Raw genomic sequence first — 25,461 nt, forward strand, 5'->3', positions numbered from 1 at the left:
CATACACTAAAGAAGATAGCACACTTGCATTTATACATACATGTAAACAATACAATTTTATAAAAACATAAATGTAAAAAAACATGAATCACAGTAATTTTGACTCCGAGCCAACTAGCCTCATACCACCAATTCATGGCAGAGACAGAGAGAGATGGAAAAAGATACAGCTACAGATACATAGAGAGACGATCACAATTGCAAACTGACAGAGCCAGCTCTGCTAGAATGACAGGTTGGGGGAGAGAGGGAGTGATGGATGCAGGTAGAGAAAGTGAAAGAAACTGGAGGTGATGGTGAAGCAAGGGAGTAAATAAAAGAGTTCCAAATAAAGCAGTGATCTGACAAGTATTAAGAATATAACCAACTATCAAACTGCCAAGGTTGTACAGGATTTTTTCTCACTTGATATGGAACATTAATGCTCTAATGTGTGATTTTGAGCACCAGCAAGTCTAGTTTCCGATCAGCCAATTTTCAGTGATTGATCACTTTAACAGGGGAAGCATTTGAAATCATCACTAGAGCTGTGCACAACTCCAGATTCTTGTATTTTGCAGTCACTACAGCTGTATGACCAATTATACATTTTTCTCAACTTTTAGTATTCTACTATGTATTATCAGTTTTAATTACATTCACATCATTTTTGCATTCAGTACAATTTGTTTGGATTGAATTTCTTTTTGTGTGTATATCAATGTGTATTGACAATTTTAAGACAGTGGAATAGCTTTTCTTTCTTTCCAACAAAATATATTTTTACCACTCTAACTAAAAGTTCAAAAACAGTCAAATTAAAAATAGGAGAATCCTGTTAACTTATACCTAGTACTGCAATTTTCAGTGATAATCTTTCCTGTATCACATCCTATATTTGGATGTTTTCACAGACCAACTGCTTTGCCCACTGGTTCCCCAAAACCCACTTCAGATAAGATCTGGTGACTGTAGATTAGAAGACGCAGACGTAGTCAAACCTCACTTTAGATAAGGATTAGTGTGTCTGACTGCAGTGAAAACATACAAAATAAATATGCAAATACTATGGACCATATTCAAATCCTGATTTGCCATGCGGGAAACTAAACATTGATCTTAAACCAGTAAAAACAGTCACGAGCCAAAAAGATTGAGAACCACATTTCTAGACCACTGGTCCCATGTAACTATGGTGACCGCTGTGTTCTAGAGTACTGATCCCACATAATGATGGTAACCACTGTGTTCTAGAATGCTGGTCCCATATAATTATGATAACCACAGTATTCTCATGTTTAGGTCCCATGTAACTATGGTAAGCAATGTGTTCTAGAATGCTGGTCCCATGTAACTATGGTAACCTCTGTGTTCCAGAGTGCAGGCCGCATGTCAATCCACTGAACTGTTTACTTCCTCAAAACTTGACTCCACCTTCTACTCTATATAATAATACAAATAATAGTCTCTTCCCCAGGATTCAAGGCTCTTGCAAACATACTGCAGTCTTGTCATTGTTTAATCATTGAGTGTGTCTTAGTTTAGTTAAAAAATATACTTTCACATAAACTCATTTTCTGTTGGTTTCGAATTCAAGCAAGCTCAGAATTCAGTGCTTCAGATTATGCCAATTGATACTGTCTGTTATCTGGTGCCCCGTTCTTTAATTCACATTGAAGTTAACTCTAAATTGTGTTGATATCAGACACCATCAATAACCACTCACACTACATTATCTGGTGTGGCCCGCTTGAGGCAAATTTGCCTAAACTGCCCATGCAATCAACTTGATATTCAGTGTTCATATGTAATAGCAGAAGGTATCTTTGTGGCTCCAGTGCTTTGTTGTACTGGTGGTAGTGATTGTCCCTGATGCTTGTCCTGCCGAAAGACACTTATTAAGTGTTTAACACTGTAGCAACTGCCTTGGTTAAAATAGCAGCTCAAGCTGCCTTTCTTAGGTCATCGCACTGATATTAATGTTGCAGTATCATTCGACATCCGCCATTGTACTGTGAATTGTGGCATTTATGCTTGATTATGCGTGCACCGCATTCTAGCCAATAATAGTGCTTTGAGTGTTACTCTGTAAAGTGACTAAAAGGCATGTTCTGTGTCTAGACTATTTAAGTGCTGGTCTATATGGACATGCCTACAGACTCAGTTTAAGTAATCACCATTTAAAAGTTCCTTAGTGGTAAAAATCTGGCTTTTACCATTTCTACCATTTCTGCGGCAGTTGACCCATTCTGGGTCACAACCCAAGAAATGCTGCTCTACAAGTACTAGAAGCATTACTGCAGAGGCACAGACGCAGTCACCTGTAACCTCCAGTGCTCATGCTTGCTAAGAAGCACATGCCCACACTTGCATGTGAGCATAAACACAAACACACAAAGGACAAAGTACATCAACTAAACTTTTAAAAAGGATGTTTTAGTTAGGGACAACCCATTTGTGCTACTTTTCAACACAACATGTGATAAACATTTTTTAAGAGCAGCGTATTCCTACATATTCCTTATGTGCATGTGAATCTTTGCATGCAAATGTCTTAGTATATAACTGCTTGTATCAGTTTGTCTGTGTGTGTGTGTGTTGTCTCACCACAGCCTGAAGACACAGGGGAGATCTGGAGCGGGTACGAGTGGGAGGAGCTAACTGTTTGCTCTTCGTTCTCAGTGGTCACTTCGATTGTCTGACAGACGAATGGCAGCTGCTCACTGGTGATCACATGATCTTCTACCGGACTGTGAAGGGCTGAACAGGCACAGACAGTATGCGTTATGATTGACCGGGCTGAAGACATGCATTCACATTCAGTGCATAATTCAGTGCAGGATTTCTTGGAAAAATTTTGAAAGTGTGTGGCCCTTAAACATGGTATTTACAAATATTTTTAAGCTGTAAATAGTTTGTATATGTTGGTAATGTTTGAACCACTGGATCAGATTGACCAGTATCAGTTACGTTGGGATCTGAAAGTTTTGATTATTTTCCATCAGCAAGTCCTACACCTCCAAAATCTAAGTGTCATTCAAATTGCTGAGTCTACTCTCAATTGATGTTTATGGAAAAGTTTGTCAGTTTCAGATAACGTTCCGTTAAAAACTTCAAAGTTTTTTTTTTTCAACCAAACGTATTGTTAATACCCACAGCCCATGTTAACACCCAATTTTTTCAGTATTTTTTGAGGAAAAATACTGATCTGGTACAGAAGAGTGCATGGTGAGAGTTAACACCCACTTCTGCAGACTGGTTGGTGGGCTTTTTTTACTACTGACTGATTCATCTCCTAAATAGACAATCTTTGGCCCACTGAACCCTCTGTCAGCTCTTAATGCAGAATAACCATCAAACTGTACCTCAACCACTTAGCTAGCAACAACTCAGCACTATAACTCTGCTGCAGCACTCACAAAGCATGAGAGGATACTGCTGTTTACCCAAAGCTGAACATGAGCCAAAACGACTACTGGAAACCTGAACAACAGTACCTACTGTAGCTGCCGACATCATGGCGGACCTCCATCAGAGGCACCTCCACCTCCACATGAAATCACGTGATCTCAACATCTTCGTGTTGTTTTTTCTCATGAAGGCCAGCATTCCGCGCATGTGCGTAATCCGCATTTGTAGTTTGCAAGAATTTTACAGAGGTAATATACAAAGTTTATTAAGAATCTTTAAAAAGTCTGTTGATTTTCCTAAGGTTTTATTCAATGTTTTCAATCAAACGTTTATTGAACAGTCCAGCAAGAGTATATATTGATATGGAGATAACGAATTTGAAAATGCCAAACGGCTCCAAGCATTTAACGTTAGCCAACTTATTTTAGTCTCGTTGTTGCAGGTCCTGTAACCACGGCAAGCCTAGTTTACCTTGTTTGAACATTGTCTGTTAGGAACTGAAACATTTGACCCATGACTTTCTATCCATAAATGGTACTGGACCTTCTTTTCATGTAGGTTCCACAAGATTCTTCCTCCCTGTTGAAAGTCAATGTGACGCCCTGTGCTCTAAAACACCTGCAGCGGCATAAAATGTGGCATGGAAAATGGATTGGAGTGCTCTGAATGTACAAATATAGTAGAATCAGTGCAATTAATTTCAATAGGATGAATTCCTTGTGGTTACTTGTTCAAGTTCGATTATAAATAAAAAAACTTGAACTTGAACTTACCTACAATGACAGCAGTGTGTCCAGCAGTGTATGGAATCCAATGGTAAGCAGTCTTTGCACTGCACTCATGTTAACTCTCTGAGTGTTGAGCAGTTTGACACATTTCCGATTAAAAAGTGTTACTGTTTACAAATCCGGTTTCTAACACATACCAGTTTGAAGCAAATTGTGGAATTTTAAATTTCACTTTTGTTTTCACGACAGGAGGCTCTGTCGGATTGAGTACAATTCTGCAGGTTTACTGGTCTGTGCATCGCCAAATGACAGACATGACGTGATGTGCACATCAGGCGCATTAGAGATTGGTTTAGATCCATTTCTATACATTAAGCAACTTTTGATTTTGTGGCAACATGCCATAGAGCCCATGTATGGTAAAGAAGCACATGCTCATTTTAACAGTCAGTCAGTCAGTCAGTTAGGGACAAAGACTTCTTCGATTACCTCTTTGTTTACTACCTCTGTAAAATCCACGTGCTCCTTTGCGAACAACATAACCAAATGCGGATAGCGCGCATGCACTGAATGCCGGCCTTCATGAGAAAAAAAAAAGCTGGGTCCCTCTCAACCTGAATGCAGACTCTCTCATCCCATTAAAACACCAACAAAAAGTAGTGTCCACTTTCACACAATAGTGCAAAGTGACCACTCAAGACCACTTGAGATTGGGGGTAAAATGCCACTCATGTCACACTACATTATAAATAGCTTTTAATACTATTGCTTCCTGGATTGTATTTTCCTGTCTATGTAATCAAACCTGAAAAACAGGCATTCTCAGTATAATGAGGTAGGACAATTTGCCTGCTACTACTTCGATTACTACTACTACAACCACCATTTCTGTATTCAGTGTAATGAAAAAGCCTAATGATCAGCAGGTACTCCATAGCATAGTGGAGGATTCAGACATAGTAAGTGTCTGCAAGTGGTCTCATCATCAATAATACCACCACACAAGTAACGTGCCAGTGCCTCTATTTTGCTGTGTCATAATTATAAAGTATCCAGAAAAAAAAAGTTTCAGCTCTAAAACTTGCAACCAAAACAGGGACAAATCAGAGCCAAAATAGTCCATATTACAACTGCTACAAAATATCATAAAGGAGACACTGGCGTGGTACCTGACATGCTGTCCGCCACTGTAACCTCCTCTATTTCCTCTTTGATCATTTCCTCTTTGATGACTTCCTGTTTGGTATAGTTAAGGGGTCCAGTGTGAGCTTCAGAATGGCTCCAATCTGGAGAGGGAGGGGCTACCTGGGGGTGGCAGAGAGTGGAGAAAGAGAAAGATTGATAATTATTGATTGATGATCTATAACCAATATAGACAATTGTTCATGTCTGTGTCAAAAAAGCACACTGAATTGACTTGAGAGAGAGTGAGCTATGTGTCACACTGTGATGTCAGCCTGGAACCACTGTTTGTTCAGCAGACACTATCTAATCCCCACTCCAGGAATGGATGTCATTTGGTGTGTTTATACGCACATCAATATCCAGATAGAACACTTAAACATCATATCCTATTAGGGCTGGGCAATATATCAATATTATATCGATATCGTGATATGAGACTAGATATCGTCTTAGATTTTGGATGTCGTAATATCGTGATATGGCATAAGTGTTGTCTTTTCCTGGTTTTAAAGGCTGCATTACAGTAAAGTGATGTGATTTTCTGAACTTACCAGACTGTTCTAGCTGTTCTATTATTTGCCTTTACCCACTTAGTCATTATATCCACATTACTGATGATTATTTATCAAAAATCTCATTGTGTAAACATTTTGTGAAAGCACCAATAGTCATCCCTACAATATTGTCGCAATATCAATATTGAGGTATTTGGTCAAAAATATTGTGATATCTGATTTTGTCCATATCGCCCAGCCCTACGTACAACTGAACATTTAGCCCACTTCATAGAAAATACCGAGATATATATCGTGTATCGCCATTCAGCCTAAAAATACCGAGATATGATTTTTGGTCCATATCGCCCAGCCCTATATCCTATGCACATTTCATTTCAATAAGCTCTTATTCTGATGATGAGAAACCAAAATAAGATAGCTGGGATGTACTGATGTCCCAATACTGAGGCATGAATACACTTTGTACTGTTGGTTTTGCTCAGGCATTCAGATATACAGGGATATTGGTCAGTGGCATATGATGCATATACACCTTATTCCAAATAATATCTGCAGTATTTCAGGCATGTAAACACACTCATTCATTTGGCCAAAATACACTGACATACCACTCCAAACCTCATTCAAAATATTTAACATGCATGCCTGTTCATCCCCAAAACACCCTCATACAGACTAAGTTGCACTTGTTTTGGGTTTCTGAGTCCACATCTCGCTGCGTCTCACTGCGTCAGAACCATATGGAGGAGGAAAGCCATGTTAGCTTACTTCTCTATCTACTTCTTTGCTTCCTTTGGTCCTCCCTTCCTTCTCGGTCTTCTTCTTCCCTGGACAGACAGATAGACAGACAGGGAGACAGACATCTTTCAGAGGCCAATCTGAAAAGCACCAATATAACTGGCAACTTGGCTGCTTCATCGCTGCAGTAAAGATGCAGTTATAAAGCAATGTCCTTCAAGAGAAAATGATGAATTAAGCAAGCGACAGAGTTCTCCACCAATACAGGACCGGCGGCAGCACTGACCTCTCTTGGAGCTTCTCTCTGAGGAGGAGAGCATCTTATAGACTCTGAAGGCGTTGGTTCCCTTCTTGATGCTCTTGTCCTTCACCTCCTCGATGTCTGGCAGGCTGTTCATGGCACAGCGGAAATTAGCCTTCCACGTCTTTGGGTCTGGACGATCCACGCCCGGCTGGTACTTACCTAACACACACATACACATGCACAGAAGTAGAAAGTCAGAGAACCAAAGAGGAGAGTAATAGAATAGTTAACTATTAGTATGGCCCATCAAATGAGTGATGCAGCATCATTTTACAGGTAACTACTTAACTTAAATACTAGTTACTTACTTAGTTACTTAGTATGTACTATGCATTATCAGTAGGTATGACCCATCTCCTGAATTGCCAAGCATCATTTACAGTCAGCTATGTATGGCTCATTTCATGACTACTTAAGCATCTCACTCCAGGTATGTAGGTACTTAGAGTTAGGTCTATTACCAGTATGTATGGCCCATCTCATGAACAGTGGAGCATCTTTCTCCAGGTCCCAGCCGTGACGAGCAGCATGCATCCACGGGATCTGGAAGATTCTCTTCTCCTAAAAACATTCACATACAGTCACACCTCATGTACACAACCTTATATACAGTATGTGTGTGTGTATGTGTGTGTTATTTGCACTTTTGACAAGGGGGATGAAGACAGGTCAATATTTTTTCCACTCACATTTTCCCTTAACACAGTCAACCCTTAAACTAACTGTATGTGTGTGTGTATGTGAGTGTTTGTGTGTGTGTGTGTGTGTGTGTGTGTGTGTGTGTGTGTGTTCACGTGTACTCACTCTGTTGACCCATTTGAGTCCTGGTATCTGACAGGAGTTGATCTGTTCCTCCAGCCAGGGCCGCATTCGCATCCTCTCCACTGGCATTGTGGCCTGCATGCACACACACACACATTTAGATATAAGAGAGAACTGTATGCATGATGATTGCTGCTTGGTCTATTTATACTGTCTATGTAGAATATATCATTTGAAGTGTTTTTCACAAGGGTCCATACAGTGTATTATGACCATTTAAATCCAGTGTAGATCCAGGGTGGGAAATTAGCTCTAGCCACCAGACAAATACCAGAACATTTTGGTAAGTTGGTCTACTCTCTCAGCCATTTCAGCATGTAAGCAACCATTTAAAGTTATTTTTCATTCCAACAATCAAATTTGTGTGGTAAAACAGAGGCGCAGTGGATGCAAATGTCAAACTCCTGCCCTGGTCTCATCACTGTATAATCTGAACAAATACATTAAATATTTGCCTACACTCAAAAGTAAAACAGACTGTTGTTATTTCAGCCATATTGCCCGCTCCTACCTACACCGCTAATTAACATTCTTTGCCTGATTAAATACAAATTTTAAATAATAACCTGGTTCCAGATGTTGAGATGAGAATGTGACCCCCCTTACACATACTGCTAATAATGCTAATGCTACCACTACTACTACTAATAACAATAATGCAACACTTTTCTTTACAAAGCATGGGCACACACACACACATACACATCTTACCCACCCCACCCCGACCAATTTAAAAGCAGGGTTATGATCCTTGCAGTCTAATGTGATCAAAGTCCGGTGGCCCACAGCAGTCACAGAGCTTGACACTCCCCATACGTGTTACAGCAAGCCAACACACCGCCTGCTGTCAAGATAATGAGATCCCTGACAGGTCAAGTAGGGTGACACGGCACAGCATTAAATACAAAATACTATCTCCCGTTATCAGCCACAGGGTCAAAACCTCCCGTTGTATCACAGCCAATAGGCGAGTCGCAGGACAGTTGTTCAGTAAGATACCACATACAGCATTAAAACAGCATATACTGTTATACTAGTATACTGCATATACTTAGTACAGTAAGGACTGCAAACACTGTGGTAGCAACTCTTATCTGACATGAAACAGCATTAAAAACAGAATCTACAGAAGTGTGTGTGGTTTTGTCTGCAAAATTATTACCTGTGCAGTCATACTGTCTAGATATCAATAGCAGCCTAATGAAAAGCCATGTGGTCCAGTCACTCACTCATAAAGCAAGGCCTAACCTGGGTTTAGACCCACACTGTTGGTTGTTATACTATGGGGCAGTGTGTTTTAATAGGGATTAATTCCACAGTGCGGGGACATTTAGTAAACTTGGATTCCAGACTGAAACAACAGAATTGAAATTAGAATGCATACTATCAGTTATGACAATATGTTGATCTGTATTATTGTCAAGCACTACAATCTTAACTCACATAGTCTAATCGTTCATTTGTAGGTTACAACTACATGTATTAACTACATGTAACTGTAAAAGTGATTTGAAGGAGGACGTGTTTAGAAACAACGATTTCCCTGCTTCCAATCAATCACTCACTAACTGTAATAAATTGTTTAACTGTCAGTCTCACAGCACCACAAACACATTCCCACTTGCATAGTGCAAAGTGCAAACCAGGGTAAATTACCTGCAATGCAGTCAAAATAACAAACACACCATACTTCAATCTACAGTACATGCACGAGGGCCTACATACAGTGCAAATATTATTGAGGCCAGCTCATTCTCTGCCCACATCGCAAAAATATCAGTCACGATACTGTTATACAATACTGTTAAAAAGAATATCAGTCAATCTAACTGGTCACCCTGATACTACATGTTACCAAATGCGGGATTCCCAGCCATATTATTAACTCTAGCGTATGGCAGCAGTAGCAAGTTCAGCTGGCGTTATTAAAGTTTGATTTGGCCTTGAAGACCGAGTCAAAAGTCAACCGCGGTGTGTTTGTCTCCCGTGTGCCAGCCTGTTGGCCCAAAAACAACCGAGCCAAAAGTGAAAATAAATCTCATTCTTGGTCAACGAACCCAGAGAAAAACTACACAACTACTTTCACTTACACAGAAAGCTAAGGATCCGTCATGTCGTCCCATAGGAAGTCTCGCTGGTGCGAACGTGAGTGTACAACGTTAATATGCGGAAATAAACGTTACCTGTTCAGTTTAGTTGGCCTGTAGATTCAGAGTCCTCCTGCTGTCAGAATATCAAGTGTAGTTAGAGTTGTACTGCTTTATTTATTTGTAGTTTAACTGGTTAAAAAGGGAAAGTGTAGCCGTCCTGTATTTCTGTTTCTGTGTTCAGACCGAAAGCAAAACAACGGCTGGCTTCGGGAAGTGGGGGCTCGAGCTGGAAATCCCCCTCTTGCTCTCGTGCTCTCTCTCTCGATCTCGAGCCCTCGGTGGCGTCGCGGAAGTCTCTCGGCCGCCTGCGCGCGCCTCCGTTCCATTAAAAAAAAACACACAGGCTGATCAGTCCCAACAGATAGTGGAAATACACAAAGAGGTATCACTCTGCACTTATTTCTTGGTACTACAAAGTCACCACAGTTTGCTTTTAATGTGTAATTCTAAATTACATTAGTATTTTGGCCATTCATTTGTTTCAGAAAGTTCTAAATAGCTGGGTTTATACCATTCTACTGTATTCAGTCGCTCCTAGAACACATGATTTGTTTGCACCTATAGTTAACAAAATGATCTAGTTTTGCTTATTTTCCATGAACAACTAAAGTTGTAGCAATTTTAGCCTATCTAGGTTGAGCTTTGTAGCTATCTATTTATATAGTTTTTTTGAAAACTTTGAGTCTGTTCTTGTTTCTGTGCTATGCATTATGATGTTTCATATAGCTTACATGGTGCTAAATGACTATACTAAGCAAAATCTTGGCATTCATATACATGTATATGGCTAATATGCAAAAAACAGCTGTGTATCTGCTGTCCCGAACATCAAACAAACGCTGACTGGTTGAGCAAGGAAGGATTTCCCGTAGCATGTCGTCAGCACAGCATGCACCACTAAATTCTGCTAATTCCCGCCTATGCCATTCGAATCTGTTGAAGGTTAACGCCCACTTTTGATGAGTTTTACTATTTACTAGTGATTCATCGTCTTAAACATAGACGATCTTTGGGGCCGATTTCATTTTCACTTCCTCAATTTTCCGCCCCCCCCCCGCCCTCCCTCCTATCCTTTCTGCCTGGGTTGACGCTGGAAACGAAACTAGAAACTGCAGGCAAGTTAGTGTGTGTGTGTGTGTGTGTGTGTGTGTGTGTGTGTGTGTACGTGTGTTTAAAACCACCTGCAGTTCTCAGGAAAGACTGCAGCTTTTCACTTCATTTGCCTGCTCAGAACCACATCAGAACTGCCTCATGTAGTTCAGGGGTCAAACCTGAAGGAAGTCTGTTTTATATTGAATACAAACACGGAGCTTGTTCCTTGTTTTACATAGGCTCGCCAAATCTGCAATGTGTCGTTTTGGGGTGAAAATGTTTACATGTTGAAAGTAAAATAAAAAAAATGTTACATGCATGCATCGGTAATATGGCAAAAAAAAAACAACCTGTAAACTATTTTCCTATTATTCTACTGTATATCAACCACAACACCATCAGCAGTGCGCACAGCCACAGAGTTTCATATCATTTTTCTGCTCCTCTTACGTCTGTTCAAGCTACCGAAAGTACTTTTTAACCTCTGAAAAGGGGTTTAAAAAGGCAATTTACTACATATAAAAAACACACAAAATAAACAAACCTTTCTATCAGGTATTGTGCCCCATTGAAAGTACATACATATTGGTGCTTGAAGAGCAGCTGTTCCAGTTTATGATGCAGGCTGATTGAATTTGCAGATGAAGTTTTTGAGTACAAAATCCCTATAATTTCTGTTGCTGTTGGCCCTGTCTAATTGACACAAGAAAAGAAAATACATCTGTTAAAAACACAGGAACAGAATATGATAAAAAGCACCTTTTTTTACTGCTGTATCCCGGACTATGACGCTGACCCCAGACCTGTGAATCATCAGTAAATAATAATAATAATATTAATAATAACTTTATTTATATAGCACCTTTAAAAACAGAGTTTACAAAGTGCTTTGACAGACAAAATAAAGCAGAATACTCAAATTATGAATTTAAAAGGCAATAAAACAATAATAAACAGTGATCGTAGGATGAAAACCAAGATAAACAGTAAAATAGAATAAAAGTAAGATAGAATGAAGACAGAGTTAAGATAAAAGACGTAAAAAGACAATAGAAAGATGATAAAAAGACGATAAAAAGCAGATAAAGAGACAATAAAAAGCTGATAAAAGATAAAAAGACGACATCACATAAAAGCAAGTCTATAAAAATGTGTTTTAAGAAGAGATTTAAAAGAAGTGACTGATTCTGCTAGCCTTATCTCCTCAGGCAAGTCGTTCCAAAGCCGAGGGGCCCTGATGGAAAAAGCGCAGTCAACTTTAGTTTTAAGTCTAGACTTTGGAGCAGCCAGAAGGGCCCCGCCTGAGGATCTAAGGCTGCGCACTGGCTCATATGGGGTCAACATGTCTGCTATGTAGGTTGGAGCCAGACTCAAACGTAATGACACAACTAAAGAGCCAGCATTATCAACAGTTCAGTTATGAGGAGGGAGTCAGGTCACTTTCCTCTTGACTGGCGAGAGATCACTACACAGGCAGGCTTATCACACACACACACACACACAGAGCGGGTGAAGGTGGAGGGCGTCTGATAAGTAATTTGTGTTTCTTCTCCCAGTCTTCCTCTATTGGCTAAACAGCAAAACTGACTGACAGGCAGACAACAAATTGAGACAGGAAGACAGACAGACGGGTCAGACAGACAGCGGAAGGGAAACAGAGGGAAGCAGAAAGTCAAGTAGATTCTGCAGCATACATACAGTATATGCCATTTGGGGGAAGTTTTCATCCAAAGTGCCTTACTGAGAGTGCATCGGTTTTCATTCTGGTAGGTCCCAGTAGGAATTGAAACCCTAACCTTGGCAGTATCAGTGCCGCCTTGCTCTCTAGGACTATCCACAGGTACAACAACAGCAAACCCTGTTTTTTTTTGCTGAGCTGGGGAAAGTACGCTCCACCAAGGACGAGGCTTACTTACTTACTTTCCCAATCCGTCGTCATCCCGGTGCCCCAAAAAAACTACAGGAGATCTCAGCAGTGAATTCATCAAACCTATCAAGTTTGCAGACGACACCGTTCTGATTTGGTCTCATCCGAGACGGTGAAGAGTCCACATACCAGGAGGAAACGAGCCGGCTGGTGTCATGGTGTGGAGCCGACAACCTGGAGCTGACCCCATTAAAAACTGTGGAGATGGTCATTGATATCAGAAGGAAGCCCTCCCTTGGAAATACATGGCACCACGGTTAGCAGAGCGAATCCTTACAAATTCCAAGAAGAACCAAGAAGGCCCATAGCGCACTTGCACTTTAACTGTACATATCACTGATCATATAGTTGAACATTGAACATATCTTTTATTTTTATTGTATTTTTTACATTCTTCTTATTCGATTTTATGTTGACACCTGCACCAAGAGAAATTCCTTGTACACTTGGCGAATAAAGTTCTGATTCTGTTTCTCATTGAGCTCCACAGAAACAGACTGACATATAGAAACAAATTATGGCAGCTGAGAGAGAAACCACAGAGAATCTGATTAGTCTGTATTCAAACAGCCTTGAAAAGGTCAGATCTGTGTCATCAAGGGTTGAGCTCAATCACATTTTCTGTTCCTGAGTAAACGTCTATCTCAGGAAGGACTGCTGATTCATTACAGGCCCACAGAGCTGCACTCATGTTATCAGGCAGGACAGCTTCCTCTAGTGGCTGCATGTGAAACAGCTTGATCTGCAAAGGAGCCACTCCATATAAAACGTTCCTGAAAATGTTTAGAGCCAAAGCACATCACATGGGCTCATAACCATTGTCACAGCAAATTACTAATATCAAATATTGAAGCATGCGTTGTTCATCTTGATGAACTGGTGATCTTTCTGAACATCTAAGATAGATACTACTTATAAGTGTGTACAATTAATTCATAATTGATGCATATTCAAATTTATCTCAGCTTTATAAAGGTTTAGTGTGTAAAGTAATTCACATGTAAAAAGGTGTGAGGAATGATGTGAGGCCAAAAGGACATAGTTACACTGATCTATTTGTTTTTGCATTTGATCATTTATTGCATTAAAATTGTAGTTAAAAAAGTGGACAAGATTTGTTTTATATGGTAAGTGCAGAAATAGTCCAAAGTCCCAAGCCCTTGCTGTATTCACTGGTAAGTAGTGATTGGTGCCAAAAAAAGATCATCAAACTACAAATCCCTAAAACAAAAAAGAGTGTTTCAACCCATTGCCTACTAAAAAGAGCAAATTAAAACAAAACAAAACAAAAGCATCCCTGGAAATTGTCCCAATATACTTACAAGCAAATCAGTGCTATTCTCTGAACATGATGACCAAAAAGAAACCTACATTATAAATTATTATGAATTATTATAAAGACATAGTTCTGATTGGCTCAACAGAAATCCTTTAATCCTTAAAATGATGGTGCATTCAGGTGCTCCTTGTAATCTCATTAACCCCATGTTTACACGTTTACGTCTTAAATTGAGAATAGAAACCAGAACAGAAGAACATATCAGAGGAAACCAGTCCAGTGAGGAAAGTAGGACTTCTCCACATAGTAACATCATTCATCAACATATGGACAATGTATGGGATCTGTTCTTTGAAGATAGATACATTTAAAATTGGTAGAACCAGCATAGTCACATTACCAAGGAAAGCAGTTCTTCAGCGTAGGTAAAAAATTAAATGACAGGAGTCAGTATAGATACCAAAGTAGAAACGATAAGAGAATCAGATTATACCCAGTAGAAATCAGACTAGTGAGGAAAGTAGAAGTCTTTGGTCAACATTGAGACAATACAGGGGATCTGTTTCTTTTCACTGTATCCAGGCCGGTTGGAGGAAGACTCAAAGTCCACCGCCACCTTGCGGTTGACTCGGGTCATGATCTGCATCAGCTCCAGCTCCTTACTGTGACGCTGCAGCATCTCACACAACGCCTGCATGAACCAGGAACCATTGGACGTGTTCCTCCATGAGTAGTATCCTGTGGGACAAATTAGCATTACAACTCTTAGAAGAGGTGCACTCATAGCATGTTTAACTGGCCAAATAAGGAGTATTTCCTATATTGGATAGTGCCAACCATGTCTGATAGGATTGGTATGATGCAGTTTGTTTAATTACATATTTTTGTGTAACTGATCAATACTACACTGGTTGTCTAAGGGAATTTCATTGGATTCCATGCAAGTATCCATTAATATAGTATATTTATCATTATCAACATCATCCTGGGTTTCAATGGAGAGTTTTAGTGTCTCATGGTCCACATGCTTTTTCAGAGTCTTTTCCACCCTGCCAAGAATACAAATCTAGGAGAAATACCGGACCGCAACAGTGGGGGCCCTATAAACGCGAATGTCTGTCACTCACTGACTGACTGACTGAGTAATGAAGTAATGTTCCCGGTGATCCGGCCGAGATTTCAGCGGGGGTCCCGACGCCGATGCATCACCGGGTGTCCTGTGAACAGCGTTTTTGGCACCGGTGGGTACAGTCTACAGCGGAGTTAGTTACACCATTGGTCGGCTGTGGCACGTAGCACACCCATACACGGTCCAGCCGTATACTAGATTTTGACCTAGTCTTGTTTGGCAGGAAAAACACAACCACAAACAGTGATAATATCGTATATCACGTTATTTTGGCGGGAGAGCATCGTGATATCAAATTTTGTCATCCAAGCCTACTTTGGACTGACTGTGTCATCTATAAAAGGTTTGGTAATGCTTTATTTTACAGCCCGATAATTACAGTGTAACTAGTTTGTAATTATGAGATACTAATACAATAACAATTCTGTAGTTACAGGGTAACAGAACAAGAAGTCCAGGAAAAAAAGGGGTAACAATTTTGTAATTATGAGAGACTTATAAGATAGTTATGGTGTTACTATTTTCATAATTACCACACACTTATTACAGGGTACAATAACATAATTAGGGAGGACAAAACAAATGTTATAGGTACTTGTTCCCTGTAATTGTTGAGTAACTACAAGGTGTGCGGGCTGTAAAATAAAGCAGTGCTTGTTCCACTCTTGTTGTTCCCCCCTTGTTCCCGTCAGTATCTAGAGATCGATGAGTTAACCATGACATGCATTGTGTCTGGAATATACAACATAATGGGATCTAAATTACCCCAATGAGCCTTTTTCACATATGTGATATGTGATATGTGAAGTGATGTCATAACCAGGTGACATCAGATCCGGTCTGGGCCAGTCCTCTTCAAAATGGAAACAAGGGATTTTCCAACTTGTCTAATGATCTCCCAGCTCTCTCAAGCGGTGACATTAGTCGGTTCATAGAGGAATTTCCACACACTGAATGTGCAAAGAAGAATAAAGGATATGGCTGTTCTCCAAAAATTATATTTTTGATCATTAGGGTAAGTTAACATTTGCTACGATAGCAAGCTGGCTACATACATATCAAGCTAGCAAATGTTACCTAATGTTAACCTTACGCATCACTACAGTGATGTTGAGAACATGCAACGTCACTTCTGTCTCTGACAGCTGCCCTGTCAGTCAAATTTTTGTTTATTCACTACTCCCCATTTTTACATTAAAAGACTATTGTGTCCAACAAAAAGCCAAATTTAGAAATTTAAATATTTAAATTGTTTTATAAAAGGATTCTGATGGTTTTCATTTTATATTATAAGATTGACATATTGACTGTATATTGTATGCTCAGTTAAGTCTGTTACTTTGTGTTGAAGCTGGTCTAGGATCTCCTCTCCTAACATCGATTACCAAAGTAGTCAGACGTATGTGATTTTCTGTTAAACTATTTACTGTGGGGCAATCTTGTACTTACCCTATAATTACTGTGAACAAGAGGGGAACAAGCACTGCTTTATTTTACAGCCTGCACACCTTGTAGTTACTCCATAACTACAGGGAACAAGTACCTATAACATTTGTTTTGCCCCCCCAATTACGTTATTGTACCCTGTAATTATTTTTTAAGTATGTGGTAAATATGAAAATAGTTACACCATAACTATTTTATAAGACTCTCATAATTACAAAATTGTTATCCCTTAATTCCCGGACTTCTTGTTTTGTTACCCTATAACTACAGCATTGTTATTTTATTAGTACCTCATAATTACGAACTAGTTACACTGTAATAACGGCCTGTAAAATAAAGCATTACCAAATATTGTATGTGTCAATATGATAAAATGGTATCCTTTTTGTTTTTATAGTGGCTTTATTAATCAGTAAACGTAATTTCAGTATCAACAAATATCACTGTGCAGGTACTCCATTCCATCTGTGGCCTTTACCAACACCAAGTCCAACTACTTGAGGAAGTACCTGTTATTGACCTCTTTAAAATCAATAAAAAGACGACTATAAAGTCATCACAATGGCAGAAATATATTGTTCACAGGACCCAAAGTCCTTGCCACAGCTGCTGTTAGTGTTTACCTGGGGCTGTGGAATAGGCGTACAGGAAGTCAGCCCCCACGGGAATCCGCTCTGACTGCTGCTCAGCCACACTGTCTGTTTCGTCAAAGTCGTCTGATTCGAGGGCTGGAGAGGCACCGTCATCCAGATCTGAGCCACGGCACGCATAGGAGGGACAGGACACAATGGGGTTATGTACAAAAACTGCAAACATGTTTTATGTTAGTACTGAAGCTCTGTAGTAGGCATGGTGATTCAAAGCTGAATGATAACACAAACGCTGGATAAATGTTCTCATTTACTCCAGCCACAAAGCAATTTAGAGCCATATATCGTTACAACTGAAGCCTCATAGACAATAGTCATATTACCAGAACTTTGACTTTGGTACAAATTCACAACTGATAATGCTAAACACAAAGTAATAAAATAAACTTACACAATACTTACAACTTCTAGAAAGCTGGGATTCAAAGAGTAAAAATGTATATTTGATATCACAGTTGAGTGTCTAAGCATTCACCAAAATAAGAATAAAAAATGGTTAACTATTACAAAGCAATGATCGGACCATTTCAGTAATGTCTCGGCATGGCACTGGCCATGTCACTCTTGATTGACAGCTTCCTGTCCAGTCTTCGTAGCTGTGTCACATAATGTGATGTTTCTGCCAACAACACTGAAGAGCCACATCTATATGAATCTGCAGATTCAGCTTTTCTAAATATTGAGGCAGAGCTCCTTGTTGATAGAATTTGTTAGCACACGGACAACATTAGCAAAGACACCTGATTTGTACTCAAAGCTACACTTGTGATGCAGGCTCTACACTTTAACTATTCAAAGACTAGAATTAAATTGATTTCTTGATGCTGAAAATGTACCCTTAGGATTTGGAATAAAGTCTCTATCTTGGGGTTAAAACGATAATAGTCTAATGGAAACAGAAATCCCAGATCACCACCAAAATCGAATCAATTGTTCCTTGACCGACAGCCTATCTATCCACCACATTTCATGGAAACCTGTTTCATTAATTTATTAGATATCCTGCTAACAGACAGACAGGCAGACAGACAAACTAACAGGGGCACAAACACACAGTAACCTCCTTGGCTGAGGTAATAACAGTCAATTATTATTGGTAGGAGACTGCCAACATCGGCTATCTCTATGTGTATCTCCACAGAAGTCAATGGTGACATTGGGCAGGGAAAACTCCACTGAAAGGGTTCCCTATGTATTTTCACATGTAGTGGTGGGAGAGTTATTGATATCAGCTTTGTAGGCAGAAAAGGCTGAATTAGAACAATTGCAAATTGGAAAATATTATGGATCAACCTAAGTAAAAATCTGAGTAACACATACTATGAAATCCTGAATTAAGATCTGACAGTGACACCAATAGAGCCAATAATGAAAAAGGGTGTATGTTTTTTCATGCTATTATTATTATTATTATTATTTTTATCTTATTACTAGGCATGGGATGATATGCTCATGATACGATTCGATACGCGGGTTCATGATTCAATACAACCGTGATATGATGTAATAAATAAAAGCTTGAATGACAACAAAGTCTGACTGTGCAGAATTATGTTTATTTCTGAGACACAAATCATTCTAGCAATGGCATTGGCTTGCTAGAATGTAAACAACAATTTAAAATGTCATTACAAAGTAAAAATAATATAATTTGGATGCAGAGCTTGTGAAACTGTGATGGTCAGGCATCTCATTTGTGATTACTACAGCAGAATAAAATGTAGCTAATGTTAGAATTCATTTTCCTGCCCCACGATATGTATCATCACATTTTTGTATTGCGATATATTGAATTTTGATATATATCGTCCCATCCCTACTTATTACTCATTATACTTTCTTGAACTTTCTTCATTAAAATATGCAACAACCTTTGAGCCTGATTGTATTTGCATCTGTATGTGTGTTTGTGTACATGTGTATTTATGCATATCTGTGTGTTTTTCATGAGCTGACTATGCAAGTGTATGTTTAAAGCTGCACAGTGCATCTTTGCACTTTAGTGGCCCCAAGTGGCAGCGGGGATAACTTCATTACCACTTTGTGATTTAGATTTTTATTATTTACATAAATATCTTGCATGATTTATGCATGTGTATCTGTATGTATGAGTGTTTAACTAACCTGTATAAAGAAAAGCTTAGGTTTCCCCACCAGACTCCTACAGCGGTCTCCTTTAAAGTAGCCCGTCAGTTTCTTCAGCTCTACAGTGCCGTCTGTCCCGTATATCACCCCCTCGTTTCCATGGCTCAACAACACACACACTAATGATGCACAGCCACTGTGGTCCTCCTGGGATACTGGAAACAGACAAGAATGGGAAAAAAAAGAGACATATAGAGTTAGACTGGCGGCCCTCCAGGGACGTGTCTTTACAACACTGAGTACTGTTTCTCTTTCATTTCAGTGGAATGGCTGTGGATAGTGCTGAGAGTTTAGCATGTCTCTACTGCTAAGATGTCTTGAGTCTCAAACTCAAAACATGACAACTTTTAGCACAAGTGCTGCACAGGTTTCAAACAACAATAGCCACAACTAGGGTTACTAGGGTTACTTTTTGACTGAAGCTGGCAATATCTGTTGGGGGATTTTGCCTTTCTGGGGCGCCACATTCATGATTTACAACTTATTTCAGAGTAGGATTTCCATAGCCTAAACTAACTTAATTAAAGTCATGGCTTTATTTGGCAAAAGAAAGATAAGAATACTTAATTCTGCTATGCCTCTCATAAGATATTAGGCTCGGGGCGGTCGCTGTCCCAGGTCCTGACTCCCTCAGGTGTTCTGTGCTATTTTCGTGGCTTTTGTTGGCAAAGGTGCAGACATATAGATATAGACATATAGAGTACTGGCAGTAGTCCCTTTATTGTGCGCAAGTAGCCTAAATGTAGCCAAATATTACTTATTGAATGCAACCAATTTAATCAAGTAAAACAAACTACAGGCAACCGAGAAAATAATGGAAATATGTTTTATTTTGTACAAAGTTAGTTGTACTCGGACGTACAAGATAACTGACTGCAAACTATTTTTTTTCCTCCCATGCCTCTCAGGGCTTCCATACTAAACCTCTTTAACTCTGTTAAAAAGCTGTGACATTCCTGGGCCCATTTTGATGTTTGATGGCTACAATGGAGTTCGATGCAGAAAATGTGTCAGCTATCTAAAACATCAACATGAAATATTTTTTGGTGTCAGTCCCTCAGAATCAGAGCAAGAGCTTCTTTCCAGACTCATCATTTTGCACCGAAAAGTATCGGGGGGGAGGGTTCCTTTAGAGTGAATAATAATACTAATTTAATTTCTCTTACGGTTGAACAATAGTTGCTCCATCTGTGCCACAGTCTGGTCATTAGCCACTATGATCTTATAGCCAAGATCAGAGAAGGTCTTCTTAGCAGCAGCAGCATCAACATCTGTCCCGCTACGATAGTCCACACCTGGAGAGAACCACAAACACACAGACAAAAACATAGTAGCCTTTAAATATGACCAAACGCTCGTCCTTCCTGGTTTGTTGGTGAATGGTTTGGTGAGGCTGAAAACCACCATCTAATGCAATTAATGTGTGAAATAAATTGTAAAATACATTCTGGTATATTCCTGTAAAGTGACCCATTTGTAAAATTCCCTGACTTCCCCAGACAATTGATCCAATTCGTTCCCAGTATGGATTACACCTCTCAAAATTCAATGATATTAAAGAAATATATACAGCATCTTTGCCATGCTAGAGCCCCTATTGGCTTGAAAGATTTCTCACTATGTTGATTACTGACTACTTCTAGAGCATTGCACTCAATCCAACAGAATCTCTGTTGTGAAAACGAAAGTGAAACTTAACATTCCACAATTTGCTCCAAACTTGCATGTGTTAGTAAAAAGCCCCCATGACCAGCTCTGGGCTGTGTGGTGATTTTGGCATAGTGGCCACGCTCAGAATTGCAAGGCACGTGACACCATGGGGCCCAAACAGACTTTTTCCCATAGAGATACATTAGAAAATAAATGCCTGTAAAACTCTGGGCATCATAAAAAGTCAAATTTTAAATCACTGGGTCCATTTTTCTTTGGAAGCCACCAAGAGCTGTATCAAGCTGTATTTTTTGGTGCTTCGTGAACATGCTTCAGGGCCATGAGAACGCTCCATGCGCATTCACCGTCCGCTGACATTCATGTAAGACTTAGGAACAATAACAGATGGGTTCTAGATACTAATAACTACTACTACTAATCGTAAACCTGTGACAGAATATTCTCAAGGATAATTAGTTTAACAGATTTTTTTCACTCGTAAAACTTGCATTTAAGTAGCGTAAGGCAAACCTATCTTCACTGTTTACATAAGACTCCATTTGGTTCATGGCCAAATGTTTTGAGGTGACTCACCTTTGATCCAGTGTAGTTCAATCCCATGGCTTTAATCAATATATATGTAGCAAAATAATAATAGCTACAAGCAATATTATGGCTACACTGAGGCAGCAGCTTGTTCATTAACTTGGACTATGGGGTTATGTAGTCAATGACATTCGAAAAAGTATCAGTGTATATTCTGTAAGACTGACTTATATAATTAAAAACAGTAACATAATGTTGATATTTGCAATGCTGGTAAAATGTAATAACCAAGGTAAGATGGAGAAAAGTAATTTGAAGTCAATGGACTACAATGTCATGACAGATAAGACTTATTTAAGAGATGATCCAAGACAAATTGGTATATGTAGTGTAAAGTAAACATTTATTTCAAAATATACGTTTCATTTTACATTAAACAGTTAGCATACAGACACTAACATCATAATGATGTTAAACTACTTCATTTGTGAAGCACTAGCTCCAGTACAGGTGAAAAAGGTGCTACCAAGTCCCTACTGTCTGTGACCAATGTATGAACCATGTCACATTGAAAATGCTCAACATTAAAGGTCCCATATTCTCCACTTTCCAGTGTTTAATTTTAGGTCTTGAGGTCCATTCAAAGCTGTGTGTGTGGTGTCATGTACCAAAAACACTCAATCCATTTTTACATGTTCATTTTCCAGCATCTTTCTGAGCCTTACCAAGAACAGGCTGTTTCTGTCGCTGTGTCTTTAAGGCTCATTAATATTAACGACCCCTCTGTTCGGATTGGCTAACCGTTTCAAGAGTGAAACCGTGAGACACTGCAGCCCGGCAGCTACAGGTAGGGAAAACTCTCCTGTAATAAACAATGACAACCGCTCAACCGCTTTGAAAAAAATACTTTGTTAGTCTATTATTTCTTACAAAAATGATAATGAGCGAACCTTTGTGACGCCACAAGTCCAAACGGCTCGTTTAGAGGCTCGCTTTTCTAATATGGATTGTGTGGATTTAGTTGGCGACCATGCGTTTTGATACTTTCACAATGTTTAAATACCACATCCAACTGCTTTATAATCAAAGAGGCAAGGGGAATCCTGTTTTACACAATATGGGACCATTAAGTTCAAAATAAATCTCCTAAGCATGAGAAATCCGCAGAGCCACAGGCAACTTGGCTAGTGATGTGTCGCATGAACTTGACTCCCTGTAAAAAACACAAGATAACATTGAACATAGTGGGGCACAAATCACTAATACAGAGTTTAGGCTATGATCTAGCAAAACTATATATCTTTAACTAACGTTAACTCATGGATGTCTTAGCTGACTCTGTATCGTTATGCTAACGTTATTGCCAGCGTTAGCTTAGCTCAACTTTATCCAGACTAAATCACTTCACATCGGATGTACGATTTATACAAATAAAGCAAGATCAAGAATGTTACATTGTTCTTGAATAAATGATAGGGTCATACCTGGATCAGTTCACCCATGACTCGAACGATGGTTTCCCCAACGAGCCGGAGTGTGCAGCAGCAAAGTCAACCAGAACCAAAGCAAGCTGATGGCGCTCATGAACGCGCTGTCGTCACGGTCGCTACAAGAATGCGACTAGGCCCATTCATGTGGATCAGGCGGGGCCAAGAAAGACACTAACGCGCAAATGCAGTGGGCCATGGAAGTAGGAGTCGTAGAACTTTTTCGGCATATGCGCCGGATGAGCAACTTTCAGTGGGCTGCCGTCTTTGAATACCTCACCCATAGTATACACACATACATCCATGGTTAGTAACGGTATCCAACTGCCATGTCATTGTAGATTGACATAATTCTGACAACAGATTGGACAGATACTCTCCAAGGAGATCAGACCCACATGGGAAGTGGGAGACACAGATCCAAATGATCCGCGGTACGCATGCGTGTCCCGAACTGTGGGTGGCGAACCATACACCACAGATTTTTAGTTATAGTTTCACCCCTAGTGCACAGACGTGTGTATACTGTTGTGCAGGTGTATATACCTGTGCTCCTGTGGAAGTTCTTGTTGTTGATAATCAGACAGTGTCCTAGGTTGGGGTAGTCCATCCTGTAGCGGTTCCTCAGCAATCTTGCCACTGTCCCGGGATGCTGCAGGCTGCCTGGACACACACACACACACACACACAAGGTCTTGAACACACTTTAGACAAAGTATTTTGAATCAGAGAAGATTGTATAACCTACTATTTCTGCTCCATCACTCGCATACCCACTCCCTCTCACACCCACTTTTAAACACGTTTTAGACAGTAAGTGAATTTCCCTCAAATTCACTTACTGTCTAAAACTTGTTAAACCAACTTCTGCTCCATCTCACTCCACACACATACAGATAATGTCTTAAAGATGCTTTGAATGCCTCACTGAATATGAGCGCATGAATAAGGGATCATAAGTAGAGCTACTGTTGGAACACACACTGATGGGGATGAGTCCAGCTAGTTGTGCAGGTTGAGGCAGCACAGAGCCTTATGCCTCTTTCACACAGTTTTGAAAATCAAATATCTACCCTATCCTTGAAGGAATACACCAACATTTTGGCCAAAAGTCTCAGTGACTATTCACGATTGTATCACAAGAAGATATATGATAGCTCCACATCTGCGTGTTCAGTATTTAGTACTTATGTGATTATGCTAAATTTGCTTCCTTTTAAAATATATGTCACGGAAAGGAGTGTGCGACTTTCTTTTTCTATAGTTTCTACATATATTTTTTTTAATTAGCTTGTACAATCCTCTACATACATACAATACGCCAACGGATTACCATGCACTGTGGCAAAAAGCTTATTTGCCAAAGTACACAGTGTTATTTACTTAATTGAGGTAATGACACAGGAAATTTCTTATGGCAATGTAAATGGGGAACATTGCCTTCAACAGAGAAAATGTGGTCACCTGAGATTGGTGTTATGGAGAACACTGTTATTTGTATCCATCACTTCTTAGTTCTAAAGAAGGGGCAGCAACTGCCACCTGGGAGCCTATACAGTTAGGTCGGCGATCCAATATTGCTGCTAGCCCATGGTTGCTTAAAGTTACTGTGATAAGCTTATATTTTCTTATGTAGACTTGCACTGTTTACTTCTACTTTCATCAAACGTATGTCATCAAACACAAGTCTAAGTAATCAGACAGTTGTCAGTGTATAGTAATTACCTCTTTGAAAGCTTTGAGGCATCCACAGTGTCCCCCTGGCTCCCAACATCACCGTCATCACCACCCGCTGACATGATCCTGAAGACATGAATGCAGAGCAGTCAGCGATGTAGTGGGAAATAAAAAGCTGGATAAACCATCACCTCCAGTCAGTGATCATCATAAGGCAAATAACCACCAATAGAGACAAAAGTCAAATCGATTTTCACAAATGCATTAATTTTCTCCTTAAAAGACCCTATCATATGGCTTGCATCAGTTTTATACTACTTACTATGATGTATACTAAAAAGGTGCTAAACTCTATTCTTCAGATAAAAAGGTGTGTAAACTAGTTGGGTTTACCCTCAACTACATCTGTCACAAACTCTGCAAGCTCCAGCTCCAACTCATGACTCAGTCCAGCATTCTCTCATTCCCCATAGCCCCTCTTCTCTCTGTGTTGTGTGTGTGTGTGTGTGTGTCTGTCTTGTGTGTGCTTTTGTTTCAGGCCCTGTCTTTCCAGTCTCGTCCACCAGGTTCCCCTGGCTGATTATCAAAACCAAGAATG

The 25,461-nt window shown here is 39.7% G+C and overlaps 2 protein-coding genes across 2 annotated transcripts; both read right to left on the reverse strand.

The window, feature by feature from the left end:
* Window positions 1–2,533: 2,533 nt before the first annotated feature.
* LOC139651555 (interferon regulatory factor 2-like) lies at window positions 2,534–10,083 on the reverse strand. The gene is made up of 7 exons (XM_071528516.1): window positions 9,869–10,083; window positions 7,668–7,760; window positions 7,325–7,424; window positions 6,846–7,022; window positions 6,590–6,648; window positions 5,288–5,423; window positions 2,534–2,739 (listed from the first exon to the last, which is right to left on the reverse strand). The coding sequence occupies exons 2-7, from the start codon at window positions 7,752–7,754 to the stop codon at window positions 2,534–2,536; spliced, it is 765 nt and encodes a 254-aa protein (XP_071384617.1). The 5' UTR covers window positions 7,755–7,760; window positions 9,869–10,083.
* A 4,410-nt stretch (window positions 10,084–14,493) lies between these two features.
* Window positions 14,494–24,969, reverse strand: LOC139651545 (caspase-3-like). The gene is made up of 6 exons (XM_071528499.1): window positions 24,912–24,969; window positions 23,733–23,849; window positions 20,670–20,798; window positions 19,483–19,658; window positions 17,332–17,476; window positions 14,494–14,871 (listed from the first exon to the last, which is right to left on the reverse strand). Exons 1-6 carry the CDS (start codon window positions 24,967–24,969, stop codon window positions 14,642–14,644), a joined length of 855 nt encoding a protein of 284 aa, XP_071384600.1. The 3' UTR covers window positions 14,494–14,641.
* Between the last annotated feature and the right edge of the window lie 492 nt (window positions 24,970–25,461).

Source organism: Centroberyx affinis, unplaced genomic scaffold (assembly GCF_046629955.1).
Source record: "Centroberyx affinis isolate AG114_WGS23_722 - 3 ecotype Tasmania unplaced genomic scaffold, CSIRO-AGI_Caff_v1 ptg001682l_1, whole genome shotgun sequence".
Lineage (NCBI taxonomy): Eukaryota > Metazoa > Chordata > Actinopteri > Beryciformes > Berycidae > Centroberyx > Centroberyx affinis.